The sequence below is a fragment of the Pan paniscus genome, chromosome 2 (assembly GCF_029289425.2).
Source record: "Pan paniscus chromosome 2, NHGRI_mPanPan1-v2.0_pri, whole genome shotgun sequence".
Classification (NCBI taxonomy): domain Eukaryota; kingdom Metazoa; phylum Chordata; class Mammalia; order Primates; family Hominidae; genus Pan; species Pan paniscus.
In genome coordinates this window covers 24101066-24126125 of record NC_085926.1, presented here as the reverse complement: position 1 = coordinate 24126125, position 25060 = coordinate 24101066, and the positions used below count along the sequence as shown (strand labels likewise).

Sequence of the window (25060 nt, the reverse complement as noted above, 5' to 3'; positions counted from 1 at the left end):
AGGCCCAGTTGGGAAAATAAAGGCCCCACCTACAATAGGAGAAATGATACAGTCAAAGTAGGAGTGGGTCACGGCCTCAATAGCTACCACCTACCATGTGACAAGTCACTTCATCCCCTTGGGATTCAGTTTTCTCATAATCAGATAAAATACATGTGGAATGCATAGCTCAGAAGTTCCTGCTGTAATATCCTAGGATCCTAAGAAAACCTAAAACAGGTCTCAGCCTCCATAAATGTTCCATATGTGTTAGCATCTGGAGGGAGGGCTGCTTTAAAGTTGGGTGGTCCGGAAGTTCCAGGAGCTTGCCCTGCTCACATCTCTGGAGTTGAACTGATTTGAAGTCCTTTTCAAAAGCAATGAGTCCGAAGATTCCAGACCTCAACAATCCAAGAAAGCATGGTCAAAAAGTTTTTGTGCACCTCTTTGGTTTCCGCCAAAATGTATTAGATGTGCTTTCAGCACTTCAGTGGTAAGATCGAGACTCATGCTTCTTTACATTTTTAAAGGAAACTTTCCTCAATTTGAGTAGTTACTTCAAAGGGCAGGAAATGTCTCAATCCTTTTTATCATCTTTTTTGGGGCAGAGATGATTGGCACTGATGATCGTTACTTGTAATTCCATAACCTCAACTGAGGTAAGTTTAATAAACAGCTCTATCTCTGTTCTCTTGTGACGAAGATATAAAAGAACAAACTGGATCGATTTTAGACAGACAGATATCTCCCAGAAACTTTCAAGCCTAAGATAATCCACTTATTGCAATATGTAACATTTTATCTTTTTTTTTTTTTTGAATGCACATGGATTTTGGTGCAGAGAGTCCTCCATCTTTTTTCTGAGAGAGCAAGTGTTGTTATGTATATGAAGAGTGTCAGGGCTTTCAGGCCTCTGATGGTATCAAGAGGTTCCTGACACACAAAATGTCATTTAGGCTCTATCCAAACAAATGAGAAGGGCTCTGTCCTGTGAAGAGCTAAAGGGAGGAATATATCAGACAGACAGAAGAACATGTGCAGCGTCCTTGAATTGAGGCAGGCAAAAACTTGGAGTGCTCAAGGAACAATAAGGATGCTATTTTGGTTTATGTCAAGGAAGCAGGAGGGTTGATAAGTAGTGGGGAAGGACCACCTTTTGGTAGAGGTTTAGATTTTGTTCTAAATACAGTACAAAGCCACTGAAGGTTTTAAACAAGGAAGAAACATTATCTGATTTGCAGCCTGTAAAACATCACTCTTTGGTGGCTGTGTCAAGAAAATATTAAAGTGGCCCAAAGCTAATGAGAAAGCCAGAAGGGAGTCCAGTTAGGAGATGATGATGGATTGGACTGCGAGATGGCAGCGGAGAGAAGGAAGTAGTTGGATTAAACATATATTTTGGAGGAAGAACCAATGAACTTGCTAATGGATTGGATTTAGGTAGTGAAGGGAAGAAAAGAGTTGTCTTGAAGGTTATTTGCTTAAGCTCCCAGGTGGATGGTGGTGCCAAGATGGGACTACTGTGAGAGGAACAGGTTTTAGAAAGAATTAAGTTGGAGATGCCCTGGTTGGGCAAATGGAGATGTCAAGTTGATGGTTGGATATAGGATCCTGGTTTCAGAGGTGACATCTGCGATGGAGATATCCACATGGATGTTGCATATAATTAGTATTTAAAGCTGTGAGACAGGATGAGATCAGCTAGAGCAGGGCTTGGCAAACTTTTTCTCCAAAATACCAGGTGGTAAATATTTTCAGCAGGCTATAAGGTCTCTCTTGCAACTACTCAACTCTGCCATGGTAGCACAAAGCAGCCACAGGCAATATGTAACAAATAAAAGCTATATTCCAGTAAACTTTATTTACGAAACAGGTGGTGGGTCATGTTTGGCCCACAGGCTGAAGATTGCTGACCTCTGACCTAGAGTGTAGACTGAGAAGTAGCCCGAGACAAGACCTAAGAGATATATAATATATATATAAAATATATATTATTATAATTATTATGTATATATAATTATGTCACTTACTAGGCCAGTCATCATTCTAAGTGCTTTACTTATATAAACTCACTTAATCTTCACAATAACCAATGAAGTGACTACTGTTATCTGTTTTACAAATAAGAAAACTGTGACCTAAATAAGTTTATTTCTGTCTCGAGAAAAAAAGAAGTCCAGAAGTTGGCAGTCCAGTGCTAGTATGGCAATTCTGTGTATTTCAGCAACCTAGAATTTTCCAGATCATTATTCCATAGTCCCTAGAGTATAGTCCTCACTCTCATGGACCAAAATGATGGCTGGGGCTCCAGTCATTGCAGGGAGCAGAAAGTCAAAACAAAGTAGAGGCAAATGGAATGCACCAGTTGTCTTTTAATGTGTCTTTTAAGTTTCCTAGAAATTGCCTTGCAACACTTCTTCTATTACATCTCATTGGCCAGAAGTTAGTCACACAGACACATATTGACAAATGGGAAACTGGGACGTATAGTTTTTTTCTCAGGGGCCATGAGCCCAACTAAAATTTAGCGGTTCAGTTACTAAAACAGAAAGTGAGAACAATCATTAGAGTGGAAGTTAAAAGGCTCTGACCAGTTGCTTTAAAGCTTATCAATTATCTTTCTTTATGTGTATTTTTGCAAGTACAGTTAGTTGATAGCACCCTTCCTAAGACATTTCTGCTCAGCCATTTCATATCTTAGGCCTCCACTGATGATGTCCTACATACTCTTCCAGCTCACTGGTCACCTCTTCTGTGAAGCCATCCCTGGCACTCTAGGCAGATTACTCCTGTGTCCCCATGCCAAGTTTATTACACTTCTCCTTGTATTTCGTTCTTTCCTAGCGTGCCTCCTTTTGTGCTGCCTCCTCTGCTTGACTGGTTAACTCAAAGGCAGGTGAAGCCTGGTTGAAGTGTGGAGGGTAAATTGCTAAGAACTAAGGGAAATATGTAGTGAAGCTGCAAATGAAGAAAAAGGAGTTAGTACACAGGATTTCCTGCTCCTTGGTGAAGGGACTGGGGTCAGACACCTAGTAGAACAAGTGGTTCTCAAATGTTGCTACTTATGTAAATAACCTCAGGAACTTCTTTTAAAAATCTTGATGCTAAAGTTTCACCCATAATTATTAAAGCGGACTTTCTATAAGTCACACCTAGGCGCATATATATATATATATATATAAATTATTGATTGAAACACTTCTAATCGGAATTATTAAAGTCCTCCTGAGTTTATTTAAGGCAGTTGGATGCACTATAAGTGAAATAACTCTTAAGCTGCTCTTTAAATAATTAGAGCAGGCAATCAAGAAAATAAGACAACAACGTCACTGAAGCTTACCCCATTTGTGACACATAATATGTTTAGATTGCTTTATTGACTTTACAAAGAAGCATGCAAGACTGAATCACAGGTGACAGATGTGATTGCTTCTATCAGGATGTGAGGGGCCATATTTCAAATTCAATGTGAGTGTTGAGCTCCATTTTCAACTAATAGTAATGAAAGTTTTGTGCATTCGTTACAAGTAAAGAGTATTCCCACTTGGTATGAGGAGTGTGTTTCAGAATGTTTTGTTCTGTTTTCTCCAAACAATAAACGTTAGTGAGGAAGTGAGCTCTCTTAAATATGTTTTGAAACTTTTTTTAATTTAAAGATTTCTGAGGGAATTCAGGATTTTTTAAATTCAATAAAAATACTGTTGACCTTTCTGATGTTTAGTAAAAAGACAGAGAAAGTTTTTCAGCAGCTATTCTTTCCTTTTTCACTGCAGTATTTATATCCAGTTCCAGGGGAGAATAACTCTCCAATTTTTCAAGCATATTTAGAGATTTCTGAAAATTATTTTTAAGTATTCCTTTGGAATAAAAGTTGAGTCTCTGATTTTCGTTGATATTGTTACTGATGAAAAGCAAGAAATTGCTTGGATTTCTGCCTTTAATGAGAAAGAGAGGGAGCCAGGAAATGCACTGGGCAAAACTGCAAAATCAAATGGATTCAACATGCAGCTCTTAACCAGAAAAAGAGACTTTGGAACATGGCATTTGCCAAAAAAGAAAACTGCTTTATTGAAAGGTTAATTTTCAGATTAGGCTTGGGAAATTTGAGATAAATAAATGACATCAGACAAAAAAACATAAGGCCTGGATCCTTTTTCCTGGGGTTTTCAGAAAATAGTTATTGCTTCCAATGAAATGTTTTGACATTTCCAGTAGGGAGAAAATGTTAATTGTAATATTGTGTATGTGTTCTTAATAACACTGAATAAATCTTTTATTTGTTTTAATGGTAATCAGAAAGTAAAAACATGATTAAAATGGTAGCTGTGTTCTTTATTCCTTATGGTAGCTTTTCATGCTTTCTAGGATATTGTGATTCATTTTCCAGGTTCAAATATATACCAACTGACGAACATGCTTTTGCTTGTTTTATATCAGTTGCAGTTTTTAAAGGAGTCTTATTACTATCCTCCACATAGGTCTGCCTGGGTCTCTTTTCTAATTTTGTCACATCTTTTGCTCATTCTACAATTCCCCACCTTTTCCCTTGAGTCTATGGCTCCTTTACTACATTTATAAAAAGTCAGCAATTAAAGACAGCACAATGGTGGTCCACTTGACTGTATATTTAATATACATGCTATTAAGCTACTTATTGACAGAGACGGTGATTTTTTTTCTGAACAGCCATCTCTGTAGCCACCAACTCCTTGGTTTGTACTTAACAGACACCCCATAATTTGTTGAATGACTGTAATACCCTCCTTACTTCTGCCATATGTCCCTGACCCAGAATTCCACGTTGCAATTGATGACTGGAGCTACATGTCCAAAGCAAAGGTCTCACTGTTGAAAATTACAGTATTACATTGTTGATGGTCCTTTAGAGAGAAATACCAACAAGGTCACATGCTCATGGACCAGCAGGAAGCCAAATGTAAACGTAACCACCTGAGGCCGAGCCCTGAAAACAAGCTGCCTAAGAAACGGAAGGAATCCCTAGTGTAGAAGAGCAGCATCCGCCCTTCCTGATGTCATGATCTACAACTATGCATATATGTGACATGCACACACTGGCCACCATCCACAGGGAGAAAATACCATTAGTAATCATCTTAGCAAGCATTCACAATCTAATTTGGTATTTGTTAACTCCTTAGTTAATAGATATGATGATTCTTACAGAAAATGCTGTTCCCTTTTGTTCCCTTTTTGATCACTATCTTTAAGTAAGTACATGAATACCACTTAAATCACATTAAATCTTGAAAATAATCTCAAAAGCAGATTTGAATGGGAATAAAGTGGTAAGTTACAGTTTTCCATGCACTACTGATCAGAGTACTGTTAAGCACCAACAGAAAAGGAAAGCTGCTATATAATAGGGGTATTCCTCATATAGGGGCATTGGCATACACTCTCTCATGCCTTTATAAGGAAAACATAAATTACAGAATTGAACAGTTAACGTAAGCTTTAGGTCTCATGTAGATTAGTGCTTATGAACTAGAAAATAATCATGCGCAAGGAACAGAATAAAACTCACTTGCAGACATCAGCAGCATTTTCAACCGTGTACTTCCTTGGCATGTTTTAAAAACCAGCGGGACCTATGTGTCATGGAAAGATGGTTGGATCCTAGTATGAAAAGCCAGTCGGTAACATTCAACAACAGATTCAACCACCAATATTTGCACAGCTAGATTAATGTTTTGGAGTCAGTCAGTCATCAGGCTCATTACTACTGGATTTTCTCTGGTTCATGCTAATAAACTAGATTATTGATTTTAGGATTTTCTTTGTATCCAAGGATATTCTCTAAGATGTCTTTATAATGTTTCATGCTTAAGCTGTCAACCAAAATGACATAACAATGAGTAATCGTTTTATAATCATGTTGAAAGGGGTTAAAAACAGCATATAAAATGCATCTTAGCAGCTTCAGAGTAACATTCTCGCTGTCACTTCCCTATCTGGGTGGAGGTCATTCCTACCTGCCTGCCATCTTCCCCAGGAATTAACTAGCTGCATGCACAGCTTAAGACCTTCGATAGTCATAAATCTGCTTTCCAATATGTTTGGATGGCAGAAGAGCTCAAAAGACACCTCGGTCTAAATAGGATTTTAGCACATCAGGTGCTATTACAAAGTAAAGCAGGCTGGGTTGCTGTGTTGGTGGTGGTGTTTATTCATCTTCCCTTCGCGTTTCATGTGTATGTATGTATGCTTCTCTGCGTATATGCCCAGCTCTCAGGGTGTATGGGGCTGGAGAATGCATGCGTAGAGTGTGTGTATATGTAAACTAGAAACTGAACCAGGGAAACAAAATGAACTACTGTATGCAAGAAATATATGAAGTGCACCCAGCTGCCGGCAGCAATTGCTACATGCAGTCCACTGATTATTACGCGTATTTTGAAGATAGTCCGGGTTACAGTGGTTGCGATGCTCAGGCTGTGCCCAGTAACAACATATATATGGAACAGGCCTGGGCAGTGAATCAGCCTTATACCTGTAGTTACCCTGGAAACATGTTTAAAAGCAAGGACTCTGACTTGGACATGGCCCTGAATCAATACAGCCAACCTGAATATTTCACTGAAGAAAAGCCTACTTTTTCTCAAGTGCAGTCGCCATCGTATTCTCAAAAAAAAGGTAGGGACCATTTTGCTTAAATTTGTTCAAAGTTTCACTGTTTGTTTTCGTTTCATTTTAAAGTTACAGTTTACATCAGCTTCGTCAAATCTTTGAATTTGAACGCTAAATATTTGAAATTAAAAACGGCAGTAAGAGGGGTTGCTAGGTGATTGAAGGACTCTGTGAACATCACGATTTCCAAGCACTTTTTTTCTTCATCTTTGAAAGCTGGAGTGAGTTGCCTTTCTGTATTTTGCATGTGTGTGTATATATTGCCCAAAGTGACTATTGTTGGCTTCTTTGCGAAAGAAAATATGTGAAAGGTTTCCTTTTGGCGGGTAGGTGTTGTGGTGTTTGAAGTGGGATAATTCTCTCTAGTTCAGGTTCAGATTAAAAACTCATTTGACTTTTTCTTGGCACTTCATTTTGAAAGTTTATTTTAGTTAACTAGTTAACTAGTAAAATATTTAGTGATTTAGTGATTTCTTTAACAGTACTATACTAATGTTGATTTGCTAGGATCTGTAAATGTTCATTTTAATGTATTTACTTATCCATGTAAACAGTAAAGAATCTATTTGTAACCATGTCAAACTGTAAGATGTAAAACTCAAAAACTGAGAAACTTTACCTTGCTATTTTGTCCCTAAAGTTGAACATGTCTGTAATCATATCAAGTGAATTCTCTTTATGAAAGCAAGTGAAACACCCTTCAAAATAGCCAATATTAAAACCAGTACGATATCCATTTATCTTAATGGACACTGTGGCTTTATAATGCTATTTAAATTTCTGTCAATAGAACATTTCTTGTATTACTGAAAAATAAGATACTGAAAAATAAAATAAGGGAGGCAAACAGGTAGAACATTTAGTAGCAACTGCCAGATAGGAATGCTTTTGAAAATAGTGTAAATGCTAGTGCAGATATGCCAGAATCTCATGCTTTTGTATATAATCTATAGGATATTGCATAGAGAACCAAATTTACGAGTTTCTATAATTTACAAAAACATGATGCCCTTTGATCCTCAAAGGTAAATTTCTCTGTTAAATTAATCTTAAAACATAATGTGGTTTATTTAGTTGTGGTTTCTACAAAATTTACCATTTGCTTTTCTTAATGTGACTTTATAATTGAAAGTAGTCTGTTATGAAAACAAATGAACAAAATTTTATAAAAACAAAAACTAGAATCTGTCATTTTTACTATATATAATGTTATTCTATAACTTCCAATCATGAAATATTAAGGGGATTACAGCATGAAATATATTTAGAGTTGCTCATCTTGATTTTTATTTATAAATATAGAGTTTTGCATCCTTTTGAAGGTCATCAGAATCTCATTTATTACAAGGGATACACAGGGTAAGTCCCCTAATGGAAACATTTGAGGTACATTGAACATGTGCTATTTCATTTAATAGTATAAGTAATTTAACTTTGAAAAGAAGAAATTAACATTGCCTCATTAAACATACTTGGATATGCCTTTTGTAGTGTTGTAAGAAAATATTGGTACCTGTCAATCTATGTGCTCATTCTGCTATTCCTAAAAATTCCTGCAGAACGTTTCAGGCTCTTTTCTCTTTTATCTTTTCACTGTATTTTCTTCAACCAACACTGGGGAATATTTGCTTATAAAATGTTAAACCAGGGATTCTTTATTAATTAATTTGATGCATGAACTAAAGGAAAAGACACATTGTATGCATATATTGATGTAATTTCAAAGCCATATGTCATTGAAAGGCCACCGCCACCTGCCAAACTCACTAAATCAAAACAGGCAAATATTCTTAAATGCACCATTATTTACTTTTACAAGTCTTCAAGTAAATCCCAGTAAAACTAAACCCAGCTGTTAACTGTCTCTTAGGACAAAAGGTTGTACCCAACATGTTTATCCATATTGATCCACTATTGATTTTTGTTGTGTTGAAGGACATCAGTAGTGTCTCATTAAGGCAAAATTAAGACTATAAACAGGTGTTCAGTGGGGTAGGCCTCATTTTCCAATTGGATTTTTATCTATTCACAATAGATAAAAGTTCATAATTGCTTCATCCGTGTTCATGGCTGTCATTACAGCTTTATAAACTCCAATACTGCAGCTGTGTTAACTTTTTCTTTATTTTTTTAAGGATGGCTTATTTCCTAGCCTTTATTTTCTAATATACAGAGAATCTTGTAAAAAAAAAATTACAATCTTATAAAAAAATTATAGGTACAAACTGGTGAAATAAAGGAAGGCTACACTACCCAATGTTAAGAATGGTTATCTTAATTGGTAGACTTTAGAATAACTTTTAGTTTCCCTTGGATTGTTTTTCTACAAAGGTTTTTTTTTGCATTCATAGCCGACAGAATAAGTTATCAAGTTCTGGAAGCATTAAGAACATGAACTAAGGAAGAGTCAGATGTCAGTTCATTGAATCACATTTAAAATAAAGCTTCAAGAATTGAGGAGGGGAAAACCGATGTAATTTTCACATTGAGGAGGCCTAAAATACAGAATGTAATGTCTGCTTATTTTTCATATGGATTATGAAAAAACAAATTTTTAATTTTCAAAAGTTAGGGACAAATGAAAAGAACCCTATCATTCACTCAGAAGATATGATATTTACTGTAATTCTAGTGACATAGCTGTGAAATGCTATGCTAAGTCCTCACGGGGCCAGTGCTGGCTGCACACTTCTGGCCCCTGCAAATTCAGGAGAAGGAGGCAATAAGTTTGGAATCAGATGGAGGAGAATTGGCAACCAGGTTATTTGTTGTGCTTTCTGCTCTGTGGCTGAGGTTTCAGCAAAGTAAAAAGTTGACTTTTTTTTCTCTTCTTTTCTTTCTTTAAAAAAAAAAAAAAATCCTTTTGTGGGTGGAAGTGCTAGCTGTTTCCATCACAAATACTAATCACATTCTGAAGTTCCCGAACAGCCTGCATCTGCATCTGGCTGCTCTGAAGGCAGCTTTGCAGGTCAACCTCTCGATTTAGTCTGGGCCAGCCGAGTCTGTTGAAACAGAATCCTTCCTAGGAGTCTGCCCTGGGCGACTCTCCTCCACAGGATTCTTTGCTTGACCTTCTACATGCCATCTTACTTGATAGGAATTGCATGTTCGAAAAGTTGTCAGAGTTGCTTATCATGTCCAAGAGAATAAAAATTTCCTGTTTTTAAGCCAGGATCGAGGAGATGGAGATGGGGGTGGGGGTGGGGGAGGGTTGTCCTATTCAGTTTTGGTTCTGATTGTATATGTTGTTGCTCTACAACCACATTTTTAGTTGTGCAGGAAAAAAATTAATAACTGAAGCAGAAACTCCACACAGGACTGTGCTTTCTGAATCTGCTTTCATTGTCCCTCTGACTTGGAGATAGAATTCTGTCTTTGTGTTTGTGTGTGTGTGTGTGTGTGTGTGTGTGTGTGTTCTGTAGCTCTGTTGACTCCAGGTGAACAATTACATAGGCCTTTGAAATGAAAATTAAGTGGCAAATTGGGGAATGTTTCTTTCTCAAGCTTTCCCTTCCTTTCCTTCTTCCTCTCCCTCTGTCTCTCTCTCTCCTACTTTCCCTCCATCTCTTTCTTCCTCTATCTTCTCTTTCTCTCCCTCTCTCTCCCATCCTTATTCTTCCCCTCTACTTGAATTTTTTAGTTTAAACACAGATGTGATCAGTCCACCCAGTGAACTGTTGAGTACTAAATAAATAATCTCTTTTAAATGTAATAGTTAAGTGGTTAATGCAATCATAGATTTTTCAACAATGCGTATGTAATTTAAGGATGCTGATGGAAAGTTAGGATTTTAAATTAGGTACTGCCACACACATGCTGTTCAGAGAAAACACCACTCCAGAAAACAATACCACAACTTTTTAAAATACAGAACATATTCACTGTACAAAAGGTTAAATGAAAGTGCCTCTTGGCACCCAGAAATGAAAGCAAAGTAAGGAGCAATAATCATTTCCAAAACAAGTCCAAGTGCAGACAAAAGCGTGAGCTGACTCTTTCCTTTTCTTTCCTGAGAATTAACTGTCTCGTCTAAGACATGTCCTTCAGAGATTTCACTGAATGCCCTAACCTCATCCAGAGCATGCATTGCCCTTACTCACAATGAAAGCTAACAGTAGGAGTCCAAAGCATTATGAGCAAATGGATTGAGACGCCTGGCAGGCTTACAGAGGAATGGTGAGACTGCTGACTTTCTGCATATGGAGTTCATATCCACCACCTCACATGCCTCCATGAATACTTTTTCATAGTCAAGCACAACACTTTTTTCTCAGCACTCAAGTGCATTCAGCCTGAAGTCAAGCTGCTTCCCGCCCTACCACCCACTCTGGTCCAGTTTTTATGATCCCATCATCTTATGGGTCCTTGGCTTCACCGGTGCCCACTTGGTTATCTGTATTCTTCCTGTTTCCAGAGCGTTGGGAATGCTGACCTTCCCATGCGCTGTCCTTGGTACTTCCCTCTCATCAGCTCCCTCAGTACCAGCTGTTGTAGAGAATTTCCTCAGCTCTCTTGGAGACTCCTAGAATGTGCTTTTGAGCAGTCACCCCACACACCTGCTTTCCTTATCTGCAGATACCTCCCGCCATGTTTTCCTGCCTTTCTTCCCTCCAGGTTCGCCCTCTCTTGCTTAAAGCCTTCTGCTTCCAGCCACTCAGGGGCAGTTCTTCCCCATACTCTGCACCACCACAGGGCTCCGTCTCAAGGTTTTGGGCCCTTTTCCATTACCACAAATTCCACCAACTCTTCCCTGCCCTCAAGAGTTCAATTTTGATTCTGGCTTTGTGCTTTTACCCACACCCTCTGTTCCAGAAACCTTGGCCAGTCTCCCCATGGGTTCCTCTCTCTGTCACCCTAGTCTCCATCCCTGAACCAGTATGCTTTCTTCCAGCTGTCACCCACTGCCAGCCACACCCTGGTGGGCCACCTTGCCACTGTCAGCCTGCATCACTTTATGTCACCAACTCAGCTCACAGCCCACCAGCCTCTTCTATTACCCAGCAACACATTCTCTCATCACCCCCGCTCCCAACCAGCCCTGCCTTCAAAGGCAGATATCCTTTGTTTTATACAATAGCTCTGAATCATTTGTGTAAACCACCTTTGAAAAGTAATATATTATATATAAAGTATATTAGACTAGGGTTTCTTAACCTTGGCACTATTGACCTTGGGGCCATATAATTCTTTCTGATGGTTGTCCTGTGCATTGTAGGATGTTTAGCGTCATTCCTGGTCCCTCTTCCCACTGGACACCAGTAGCAAACACACACACACACACATACACACACACACAGAGCAGTTGTGGCAACCAAAAATGTCTCCAGACTTTGCCAAATGTCCCCTGGGAGGCAAAATCATCCCCACTTGAGGACCACTGCATTAATGGTGAAGAACTTACTACTTGGAGAATATCTGAAGTAAAGGATCTTTCATAAAGGATTTTTTATAATGTTAAAATCCCTCCTCCATTTCCAAATATCATATTTAAGTGTTCATATATTGACGTCTGTCAAAATGGAGTACACCTGAACCTACATAACCATATATACATGCAACATAACACATACAAATGTGTCATAGCTCATTTCCATTGTTGGGATTTGGGTTCCCCTCATCATGTTTGCTTATTTATATCAAATCTATCTAGATCATAAGCACCACGAAAGCATCAATCTCTTTTATTTTGCACTCCCTAAAGCGCACATCCATGTGACTGCAGGATACACCTGCAGGGAGAGCAGTATAGCTCATAACGACAGTGACGGTGTTCTGATGACAAATGCAACAGCTCCTTCCCTTTTATGTATGTTTATGTAACATAAGGCTGAAGGGCTGCTAGCCCACATTTTTAGAGCTATAACCTTGAATCCCATTCTGAATGGATTTTCAGGTAAAGAAATGACATTTGTTTTTCTCAAGGATTCAGGATATGACATAACTGTGGGTGCTTCTGCATGAGCCCAAAGCTATAAATTGCTTCTCACAGCAAAATCAGAGGCAACTATCACCCTTCTCTAGTGACTGTTTTTGCTCCCTCCCCTAATCTTCTGATGACTTTGCCTTCCTGCTTTCTAATTCATGCCGTCTTTTAAAACAGGAAATGATCTCATCAATACCAGGGTTCTACAACTCCAATGCCTCCAAGTATGCGAGAGAGAGAGAGAGGAAGAGCTGTCTTACAATGGCTGCTTAATTTAAATTTTTCAACAAAGACACATAATGCTTACATAATATATGATACGAATATTTCTCACTTCCATGAAGAAATATGTTCTCAGGCCGGGAGCAGTGGCTCACGCCTATAATCCCAGCACCTTGGGAGGCCGAGGCAGGTAGACTACCTGAGGTCAGGATTTCGAGACCAGCCTGGCCAACATGGCAAAACCCCGTCTCTACTAAAAATAACAAATAATAGCTGGGCGTGGTGGCAGGCACCTGTAATCCCAGTGACTCAGGAGGCTGAGGCAGGAGAATCACTTGAACCCAGGAGGTGGAAGCTGCAGCGAGCCGAGATCGTGCCATTGCACTCCAGCCTGGTCAATAAGAGTGAAACTCGTCCCCCCCCCAAAAAAAAAAAAAGTTATCATTTTTCTCAAACTACTTTTGTTTTTCCACTCCTGATAATTATGTGAAATATTTCTTTATTTATGAAAAGGCATAATGCAAGAACAAAAATAAATAGCAACTGATGCACACAATCAGGAGAGGTTCTGACTGTGGAGCACTAAAAAAGGATGTCCGTTTCTTGGGAGGTAGGGCTACCTTTCTAGTTCAGTTGATCGTTACACTGTGAGAATTTGGGTTCAGTATTGCCAGTTCCTCCTGTTTTTCACATGAAGCAAGAATTCTGTATGTTTTATGAAATTTCCTAGTTTTAAAAATTTGCTAAGATTTTTAAAAACACTCTGCAAGCCAAATGTTGTAGACTGCCAGAATGTGTGCCCTTTTGATTAATATTCCAACTCAAATGCATTATATCAATGTATTCCCTTTCTTAGTGGTTTGCATCTTCAAGTGTTTTCCCTCTAATTGTAGATTGAAAGGTTATGTCAGCTATTAAGGATCTGAATGTACAGGGACGGCAAAAGGAACATTTCACTAGGTACTTCTTATACATTAAACTATACTATGCCCAAACCTGGCCCTAAAAGTTAAAAAATAGGCTGGGCACTGTGGCTCATGCCTGTAGTCCCAACACTCTGGGAGGCCAAGATGGGAGGCTGGTTTGAACCCAGGAGCTCAAGACCAGCCTGGGAAACATAGCAAGACCCCATCTCTACAAAACAACTTAAAAATTAGCCAGGTGTGGTGGCCATGCACCTGTAGTCCCAGCTACTCAGGAAGCTGAGCTGGGAGGACTGCTTGGGCCCAGGAGTTCAAGGCTCCAGTGAGCCATGGTCATGCCACTGCACTCCAGTCCGGGTGACAGAGTGAGTCCCTGTCTCAAAAAATAAAAGTTAAAAAAAATTGTAATTTAAAAATATATCTTAGTTTCAGGAATTCTTGAATCAGAAGAAATGATCCAAAACTCATGTTGTCCCTTTTTCCGCACTAAAGCCTCCAATGAGAATCCAGGGTCCTTTGGCATCATATCCTCATCCCCTTTTCTAGATTGACACCTCTACTTGGTCCTCCTGCTCGCCCCTCCTCCACCCACCAGTGCTTCAGTGTTCAAAGCCTGGCGAGCCATTGTCTGCTGTCCCCCAACACCAGGGCCCAGCCAGCCAGAGGGCAAAGTGTAAAGAAAGAGACTCCAAGACTCCAAGCAGGGGTAGGCAGGGCGGGAAAACAGTGGATGTTCTGAGGAAAGACTGTGAATTGTGTGAAGTGGGAGCCCCTGGGGCAGCTCTGCTAATAATTTGCAGAGGGCAATGGATGAAGGCCTCCAAAGTTAATGCTGTTTCAAGTTTGTACCAAGTGTCTTCCACACAGTACACCCATACATGCTGTTAAATAAACAAATGGATGAATGCATGGTTTAATTTAATATAGTGTCTATCACAGGGTTAAAGATTAACATGACATAAAGCTTGGTACCTAATGCCAAGAATTAAATATAAAAGGAATCAGGATTTGTATGTTGGGGAAAGGCTAAAGGATAAGCCTTTCAAGGTTTTTAAGTTTGTCAAGAAATGACATAGGGAAGGTGCTGGTGGGGAAAACAAGCTTAAATCATCAGGTCTGAGCTGCAGGATGAACTGAGGAGGTTCAGTATAAAATCAGAAGAGTGACTAAGCATGCTAGTGACTTAGCTTCCTGAAGGGTGACAAAATACAGTCTCATCCTCTATCCCGTCCCAAGATCAGATACCTACTGGCTCTGAGTTGATAGCTCTACAAGATGAATCAGCAACATGGAACTTCTTTACTTCTCTGAGCTACCCAAAGTACTTCCCACTACCACAAACCACAGCCCCTCCCTTAAGATGCCAGGACTGTTTCTGCTAGGCAAGTGGTCTTATACAGATGATAAGATTTGCCAGTTTGGAAAAGATCTCTGAACTCAGCTCTTCTCACTCGCTGCTACATCTGCTCTCCTAGGCAGCACCTTATATTTTAGATCTACTTTCAAGATTAATCTGCTTTATATTCTATTCCCTAAGGGCCATGTATCTGCCAAGGTGACAAGAGGAACCAGTGTTTCTCCTCCTAGGACCTGAGATGCTGTTATAATTCACTCAAAAGAATTAAACTAGCCAGCCTTCTGATCTTGCCCATAGGGAAGAAAGCATTGAATCTGTTTTCAACCAAGAAGGCAAGCTTACTACCTGTTGCATCCTTTGTAGTGCAAATGTACAAAACTTTCCCCTTCTACATGACAAGTCGCTCAGAGAATATTTTTTAAATAGCATTAACTGTAAGATATGCAAGGTAATACTTAGCAATTAACCAGACGTTGCCAAATGTCAACTGAAAAAATCTCAAGTCCTTTGTTGAACAAACAGATGGAGTTTGCTTTTATAAAAATATGCTTGATAAAGTGGCAGCATAATGTATTAATCTGAAAAATAATACATCTGAGCAGACAAGAGCTGAGAGAAATATATCATTTTTGAACTATCATATATTGTCATGGACCTTAATTTTTTCTGGAGGGTTACTGACCAGGCTTCTTTAGCAGTCACCTGGGACAACTAGCAGATGCAGTTCCTGACATGAACAGTCGTAGCTTCCAGGATTGTGTCTGTAGTAGTTGTTTCTAGGCAGAACCCAACACTGACATTATGACACTCATTAGTGTCCACTCTTGGCAACAAAACTAATGATACATGTGCATTTTCCTTAGTTTGGCATATTGACCACTGTGTAACTCATTTGGTGAGTATGACAAAGGAAAATGATGGAGACACTAAAATACAACAGGAAATACAACAGCAAGAAATGGTTAAGTTCTCTAGGAGAATTGGTTAGTATGTAATGTTGTCAATCATGTTCAGTAACCTTAAGAGAATCCTCACCTACCTAGTCACTAAGTGTGGGACATTATTCCCTGATGGAAGTTATTTAATGAAGAATAATGGACTTAGGCATAATGATTGATGTATCATTGCCTGTGGTGACTGTTTTGGATAAATAAGATGGTTCAGAGTTAATATGTTAAAGAAAAGAAAGCAAGGGGTGGGGTGCACTAGTATGATCATGTAAGTAGCTGCCACCAACTTAAGTAGATGTTTCTGTAGAAGGTTTGATGATTTAACTAAAGACATTTAATCACCTCCACCCATGAAGAAGATAGTCTAGGAGAAATAAGAGAGTAAAGCACACCACCTCTCAGCCTAGCAGTCAGTAAATGAAAGGAGTCCATTCCAGTCACTGATTGAATTATTGTTGGATTCCACAAGAACCTTAAACACCATCTACATAAATTGTTGAACTACAGGTAGGAATAAATCTTCAGTGTCCGGCTGCCAATGCCAAAAGATAAAGCCAGCAGGTCTCATGAGATAGGCTGGGGTAGTATGAGGTGAGAGGGAACTACCTGCATCTTCCCAACTCTGGTTAATGTTCTTGGACACCTTGTTTTGACCCCTCCCAAGTCATGTCCCACAAGTACAGCAGTGTTCAAGTGTATCACAATTGGTTCTCATACCTGAGATTAGACAGAAATGACTTGTACCTCTTTTTCCCTTATCTCTGCATTCCATACTTGATACTAAGAACTTGAAAGTCTTCATTCTGTTGGATTAATTGTATATAACCTCGAGGTATAAGAGGTTCAGATGTAGCTTTTTTGACGGTATGGGTCTGTATATTCCATCTGCCTTTACCAGGAAGGTGCCTGTTTTCCTAATTGAGTTACTTTGTGGTTTAAAAGTTACTTTGTGTTTTATAAGTAGGTCTTTATATGCACACAAAAGCACATGAGCACACCTCCTTACCAACACTTGTGACTGTCTGTCATTTTTGTTAAAACCATACTAGTGAGTGTAAAGTGGTATCTCATTGTGGTTTTGATTTGCATTTCCCTGCAATGATGTTGAGCATCTTTTCATGTTCTTCCCTTCATTTTCACCTCTCTTTTTCTCATTGAAGAATGACCAAGGCTACAGAAACAGAACTCAGCTTATGAGTTTACAAAGGAAGAAACCATGTCTTACTCATTTTTGTATTTTCAGCACCTAGAACAATGCTAAGCACATGTAGATGCTAAATAAATGTTTTCTGAGTTCATAGATAAATGACTGAATGAACGCACAAAGCATTCTAGTTCCCTTTTTTCTCTGCCCAGATCCTTCCCAGAATTCCCTTTTTAAAAATGACTGACAAGAGTTTTGAAACCCTTGCAGTGAACTCAACAGATGAATCATGGTTTGCATGATGCAAAAGTAAACTAAGAAAAGCTGTGATATTTAAAAATATAATCCTGTACATTACTAAACCTCACTTTCAAGTCAATTATCTGCCTCCCAAGAAGGAACATTTTTCTAAATTAAAGTTTGAGCAACATAATTTCTAAGAAATTATGAAAAGGATTTATTTCATTCTGTTTCCTTAATGGCTTTTTTTCTGAAAAGCAAGACTTCAGTGACCTAGTTTAATAAAAGGTCTATGAAATGTCATGGTAAAATACACAGTAAGGCATCAGTCATTTCAACCTAGCTAATCCTTTTTGGAACAAAGAAGACTTTACTGAACTGAGTCAAAAAACTTCATAAGGACCATGATAGGGAGAAAGGATTGTTTCTCAGCCTCTTCCTTCTTCACATCCCAACCAATCCTGCCTCATTTTGATTGTTTGGTCTTATGTGAAGCTGTGTGATTCTATATATCACAAATTTATCAATGGTAAACCATTGATACAGGGGAGAATGAACCTGCCCTCCTGAATCAGCGTCTTGTGTCTGGGCATCCTCTCCACAGGAAGCTGAAGGAGCAAAGACAGGAGGGAAACAGGAGGCTTCTGCTTTTGTACTTTTTAGCTTCCTGAGTCAAGGAATTTAAACTAATAAACTCATTGTCCACTAAAAAAGAGAGTTATCATAGTTGGATTTTCCTTTTTTCTTAATAAACAAAACCTCTGTCATTTCACACTATCCAGTGTTGTTGGATTGCATATCATAATATCACCAGTTTACCTAACTTTTTTAGGTGGCAAAATTGATTCTACTTAAAGTCAACTCTCCATTTTTAGAAAAAGACCAGCATATTACACTGGAGGGCTAGAAATTAAGAGACTGGGGTTTTAGTCCTGCCTGTAATTTCCAGTAAGACCCTGAGGAAGGCCAAACCTCTGCAGGCCTGTTTCTTCACCTTACAAGGGCTTCGTCATCTCCCGGGACCTTTCCAGCTATAAAGTTTTCTGAATTTATTGCATGGTACTGTGATTCCAAAGTGGATCAAATCTTTTGAAACCAGGTTTTGAAATAAGCCTTGTTAAATAGATTGTGTTATCTAGAACTCACAGTGCTCAAATACTGGCCTCTCTGCTTGAGTCACTGGCTCTACAGCCTTCCTGCCATTCCCACCTGCACAGCAAGTGATCACAGCTATTTCTTTCTTCCTTTCTTTCTTTCTTTTTTTTTTTTTTTTTTTTTTTTTTTTGGCAGAATTTCGCTCTTGTCGCCCAGGCTGGAGTGCAATGGCACAATCTCAGCTCACTGCAACCTCTGCCTCCTGGGTTCAAGTGATTATCTCGCCTCAGCCTCCTGAGTAGCTGGGATTACAGGTGCCTGTCACCATGCCCGGCTAATTATTTGTATTTTTAGTAGAGAGAGGGTTTTGCCATGTTGGCCAGGCTGGTCTTGAACTCCTGACCCCAGGTGATCCACCTGCCTGGGCCTCCCAAAGTGCTGGGATTATAGGTGTGAGCTATTTCTAAGGCATTCTGAAATCCTGGGCCTATGTTAACTCTATGAGTATAAAATTCTTACTGTTTGGTTTCACTAAGTCTTTACTGTTATCACCTCTTCCTGGCAAGCCAATTTTGTCTCTGGCCTAGCAACCTTAGCTATAGTGTCTCTTTGACGTTAACATATTATTTTTTAATATTCCTTCTTTTATTTCCTTCACAGGGTACATCCCCAGTTACTTAGACAAGGACGAGCTCTGTGTAGTGTGTGGTGACAAAGCCACCGGGTATCACTACCGCTGTATCACGTGTGAAGGCTGCAAGGTAATTGCCCTGGGTCCACAAGCACGGAGCTTAGCCCAGCTCCAGTCCCCTCCCAGTCCTCTTCCAGAATGCAACGTTAAGTTTAAATTCAAATTAAAACCAAATTCTAACATCCATGGTCTGTGATCATCCAGGTGTCTGGTTGTGCTCTTCATTTTTGACATGTTCAAGAACTGAATTTTTTCCCCAAATCGTAAATAACTAAATGAGTGTGATGTCTGGTTTCTTTACTTCTGCAAGTGTTTTTAAAACAGGAAGAGAATCAATAAAATAAAAAGAAATTAATAAAACTCTTACTTTGGGTTTAAAAAGCATAGGTCCTTTTTAACATGTCATCATCCCGAGAAATGACTGTTTCTCTTCTTGTTTTATCTACAGTGTTGGAGGAGACAGAGTTTACTCTACCACAGGCTGTTTTCTGCTGTTAGTCTGAGTGAATATGCTCATTTTCAAGGGTTCCAATAGGGAATATCTTTGAGGCTACTTAGATTCAGTTATGTTCTGAAATTATCCAAGTTGGCTTTTCGCACAGCCTGCAGTGACTAAGTAGATTCTGGTCATCCATCGGCTAATTTTGTGCTGTACAGTCCTATCTGCAGGAAATACTTGACAAGAATATACCAGTGATCAACAGTCCATTCACTTCCTGAAACTGAACCTAAATTGGCCTACTTACAAGACTTCATCAACAAAATTCAGATAAGGTTTCTGGAAAACATCTTTTGGTCCAACAATCTAGCCTTGAAAATGAAATCTACCATAAAGGAAAAAGCTTGACCCAGTGCTGTATTTCGTGTCTGTTCAGCTAATGTTTCATAAATAAAGAAGTATTTAAAGTCAGGGAAGGACTTTTAAAATTGTTTACTTGTTAAATACCTTGTCTTTTTTACCTCTTATATTTAAAACTAAATTATCAAGATGTAAACCCTAAAGCCAAAATTGTATTAAATGTATAAAACATTTCACCTTCCCTCCTCTCTCATCCACCTTACCTCTTTTTCTCTTCTTCCTCTTCTCCAACTGCCCCCCTTTGTTCATACCCTTGTTCATAAAGCCCCCAAATCAACATGTTAGCTCAGTTTCAAATTAAGGTGTTTTCCTTTTCCCTAATGGAAGATTTTCCATGCAAATTCCCTATGTTTTGTAGGTGAAATTAGGAAACATTTAGGAGAAGGCTGCTAAAAATGTTGAGATAATACATCCATTGGAAAGGGGTAATTTCTAAGGTTGCAAGACTTGTTTTTTGGAATGTGGTGTAACATGTTCTCATTTATCCAGACCCCTTTGATCTGGAATTCGTAGTCCTTTAACAAAGACTGGGCTAAAGGTTGCCATTACATCTATGAAAATAATGTCTTAGGGAATTTAATGAATCTAATTACAAGTAAGTTCTGGCTATTTATTAATTAGAGACTTGCAGACAGTCTCTTGAAAGTAGTTTTATTGGCTTGATTTGAAAGTAATAAAACTACATAACTTTAGGTACCTACTCTCATTCCAAAAGTTCGATAATTCAAACTAGACTTTTCTCTAAATTAGTCCCAATTCATAAGGCTTTCCCTACCTTAGTTGCAGCACTGAGGTTCTTCTAAATCAGCACATAATGGGAAATTTCGAATTCTGGGAGAGAGATCCTGATTCCATTTAATATGGAATTCAATTTAATACTTAATTCCCCAAAATGACTCTAAAGAGTGAATGTGCCTTACAGAGGACAATACATTATTAGTGATTGACTTAGACAAAGAGAGAATTGAGCCTATTAACCTATATCCCTGCCTCACATATGTCTTCAGGATGATCAAGAAATCAACTAGCCTGTTTTCCCTAGATCACAGGATATTTGGAGCCTGGATCAGCTGAGGTTTTCTTAAAAGAAGAAATCGTGTAGCAAAATATAGATTTTTTTTCAGACTCTGTGCCTTTGTCTCAGGTCAGAATCCTGTTTCTAGGGTTGCCTTCATCGTAAAATCAGAGAAGAGCCTTCCCAGGGTACTTGTGCGGATCACTTAATATAATGACAAAGCATCTTGGAAAAAGACAAACGAGTTTTTCAAGTGAAACACGGTTTTTAAGAGTGGTGAAAGATGAAAGGGTTAATTGTTTCCTATATCGTTTATTCAAACCTGTAATTTAAAAATATTTCTACCCCATACTTGCAATGTGTATGGAGAGAATGCTTTTTGCCAATTTTCACCCTGAGAAGAGTGAAATCTTTTGGAGATGTCATGTCTGTTGTGATATCCAAGTTTTTCCACATCTTTTGTAGAAAGGATGTTGATACTGTCCCACAGCAAACTATTTTTAGAGAAAGAATCAAAGCTTTTCAACAGCTGCCTGAATAGTGAACTAGAAGAGTGAGTTATCTCCTTTTCACATTGATCAGTGAATCATCTCAAAGTACTAAAAAATGGATACAGTTCTTCTCAGAATACAAAGAAACATGTCTGATATTGATTTATAAAAGCAAGACCTCTTCTTACCAACAAATCATCAATGAAATATATGTCCTTATTTATTGCCCAGGGCATCTCTTTTGTCAGCTCATCTCTAAAAGGATTTTTTTAAAATAAGTAGACTGTTTTAAATGTCTTCAAGTCCACTTCCAAGAGTTAATTTCTGTTACTTTTTAAAATGAAGTGGTTCCTTATCATACATCAAAATATGCTTTAATTATAGCTTAAGAAAGGCCAACATTTCAAGAAGAAAATCAAGAAAAAACAAAAAAAAAAGAAAGGCCAACATCTTTAAAAGGATTTGGTCCATGAAGTGCCCAAGAAAAGTCATCAGAGATAGGCCACAGAAAAGATGGCATAGTGTATAGTAGAGCTAGCTATCTCAACTCTTTTGTGGAAATAAGCAAAGTATAAATTATTTCATTCATCCCAATAAAAAGTGAACAGAGTGACTTTTTGGAGTGTCTGGTGTGTCACACCTCATTCTCTGCTTAGCGTGGTCTTACTGGTCAATGTACTCCTTGCCCTAACCCCACACGTGAACATGAGTCAGCATCAGAGTATGAGGGAGACAAGGGTCTCCCCAACTTCAGATAGACTAACAATCTTCCTATCCTAGTAAGCCATCAGCATTCTTACTGGATGTCTTGGACTTTGGTATTTCTACCTCTAGGAAATTATTGTTTCCTCCAGAAGGAGGCATGCTACCCTACCCCTCTCCTCCCTGTCTGTGACATACATCTTCTTGCCAGGAATCTCTGGGTTTCTTTAGTTCTCCTTTGCCCTCCTTGGTCAGAGGGTAGCAGAGAGAAAAGCTAGGTTTGCAGGGAAACTTGTTTTTCACTCTCATGGCATGCTCTGACATTCATGCTTTGGCAAGATTTGCCCACCCTGCACACCCAGGAAATCATTGCTAACATCTCCAACAACTGCCCTGTGTGTGAATGAGTGAATCTTGTAACAGTGTATCAACATCACTCAAATTAATGGACTCAAGTGCTTAGGAACATAGAACCCAAATATAATATTGACAGTTTTCTGTTAGAACTTGAACAATGGAAATGATAAGGGATTTGCATATACGCCCCAAAATCAAGTCTGTTAGTCTCAGTTATTCCTGATGTTTTTCTATTTTATTCTACTTTGCCCAATATAAAATCCTACCTCGGGCATTTTCATAATAAGAAAGAGCTTTTGTGTCTGAAGGAGGAATATGCAATAGGGTATACGTATATAATCAAAGCCAAAGAACATTAACCAGGATCATAAAAATTTGGGCTGAATCTAGATCAACTGATATTTCCCACCATTTATCTAGCAAAGTTAGAGGCTCCCTTTAGGCCTTAGCAGAAAACATCCATCAAAACTTGTTTTGCCACCAGGCACAGTGGCTCATGCCTGTAATCCCAGCACTTTGGGAGGCGGAGGCAGACGGATCACTTGAGGCCAGGTGTTGGAGACCAGCCTGGCCAATATGGCAAAAACGCATCTCTACTAAAAATACAAAAATTAGCCAGGCGTGGTGGCTCACGCCTATAATCCCAGCACTTTGGGAGGCCAAGGAGGACGGATCACTGAAGGCCAGGAGTTCGAGACCAGCCTGGCCAACATGGCAAAACCCCGTCTCTACTAAAAATACAAAAATTAGCCAGGTGTGGTGGCACACGCCTGTAATCCCAGCTACTCTGGATGCTAAGATATGAGACTCACTTGCACCCTGGAGGTGGAGGTTGTGGTGAGCCAAGATCGCACCACTGCACCCCAGCCTAGGTGACAGAGCGAGACTCTGTCTCAAAAAAAATTTTTTTTAATTTTTTACATTTTAAAACACTCATTTTGCCTTGTTATCCTACCAAGAGTTAAAATGAACTTTTTAAGTGGCTGAGGCAGCACTGTTTATAATCTGTTCATCTAAAACATTTAAGTAATACAGTAAAATGTATTTCATTATACATCATGTAAGCAGTTAAGCAAGTAAGATGCGGAGTGCCACTCCTGGGTTGCAAGGGAGGTGGGGGTCATTGCTGGGTGGTTTCCATCCTACCTTAAGTTCCCACATGTAGTTACCATGTGATTTGAGCAAGCCATTTAACCTGTCTGAGGTTTACTTTTTTAATCCCTACCATGGAAATATTTAGAGCACCTCCCTTACATGACTGTAGGGAAGATAGAAGGATATTGAATGTTTCTACAGCACTTAGCAATGTGCCCTCACAATAAGTGCTCACTGCTGTTATTAACTTCTACAATACAGATGACAGTTGCCTCAACTTGAGGATCATGTCCAGAAAAATTCTAGTATTGCACATTCTTGAGAATATTACCTAAGTCACCCAAACCTAGAACTAAACAGTGTCCCCAGATGCTACAGAGGTGCTCTCTCATGCCTTAAGAAAGGAAGAATCATTGAACCTGTAGGTGTATGTCTACAGATACCAAAGAAAGAGTGTTATAAAAGGAAAACCTCAATGCAATGAGCTATGGGGAAAAACTTGGTAGAAAACCTGGAGTGTTCTACTCCCTGAGTCCTATTGTTTGAAAGGCTAAGTGAGCTGATCATGGCTGTCTCAAGATTCAAAAACAAGTATTAAACTAAATCCGGGAAGCCAGCTAGTACATCTGTTTAATTACTAAATTATTAGATTTTTAATTAATAAAGTATTGCAAGTATCCATGTCTTTTCATTTTTTTCACTTTCTTCTTGGTCTTGGAGCTCTCTTATTACTCAGTATAAAGTAGCAATACTCCTCATAGCTTAATTTAGCAACACAATTATGTCAGTATATGAAATAGAACAATATAATTTACTTATATATTCAATATTTAGAAAAAATAAAAACAAGCACTAGATGTTCCTACTAGCCTCTTTTCCTTGAATAAATACCAAAAAAAAAGGTGTTGACTCTGTAGTCCTATGGCATCATCAGCTCAGATTTAGAACTCTCTAGATCCTTCTGGGCCAACTGTCTTATATTTGAATATGTGGAGCTAGAGGCCTAGAAACAGGTTAAGGTCCAAAACGATTCATCTCATAGTTATATGGACACAAAATTCCAGAATCACTGATTTCAAGAAAATATGAAACTGTTGTCTTGGGTCTTTGTTTTTCATATAGGGTTTCTTTAGAAGAACCATTCAGAAAAATCTCCATCCATCCTATTCCTGTAAATATGAAGGAAAATGTGTCATAGACAAAGTCACGCGAAATCAGTGCCAGGAATGTCGCTTTAAGAAATGCATCTATGTTGGCATGGCAACAGATTGTAAGTAGATCTTCACTTGCTTCATATTCAGGGAATGTTGATTAGGAAAGAGTTTGGTTCAAGGAGATCGACTGGGCAGAAAAGAAGGCAGGAACCCAT

At 38.8% G+C, this 25060-nt stretch overlaps 1 protein-coding gene across 26 annotated transcripts in view; it reads left to right on the top strand.

The window, feature by feature from the left end:
- Positions 1 to 25060, top strand: part of THRB (thyroid hormone receptor beta) — a 377155-nt gene that overhangs the window by 323727 nt on the left and 28368 nt on the right. For all 26 annotated transcript variants that reach the window (XM_034955977.4, XM_063602735.1, XM_055109566.3 and 23 more), the window contains 2 exons: positions 19142 to 19242; positions 24814 to 24961. In XM_034955977.4, the coding sequence (XP_034811868.1) occupies positions 19142 to 19242; positions 24814 to 24961 (249 nt within the window). The remainder of the gene's footprint in view (positions 1 to 19141; positions 19243 to 24813; positions 24962 to 25060) is intronic.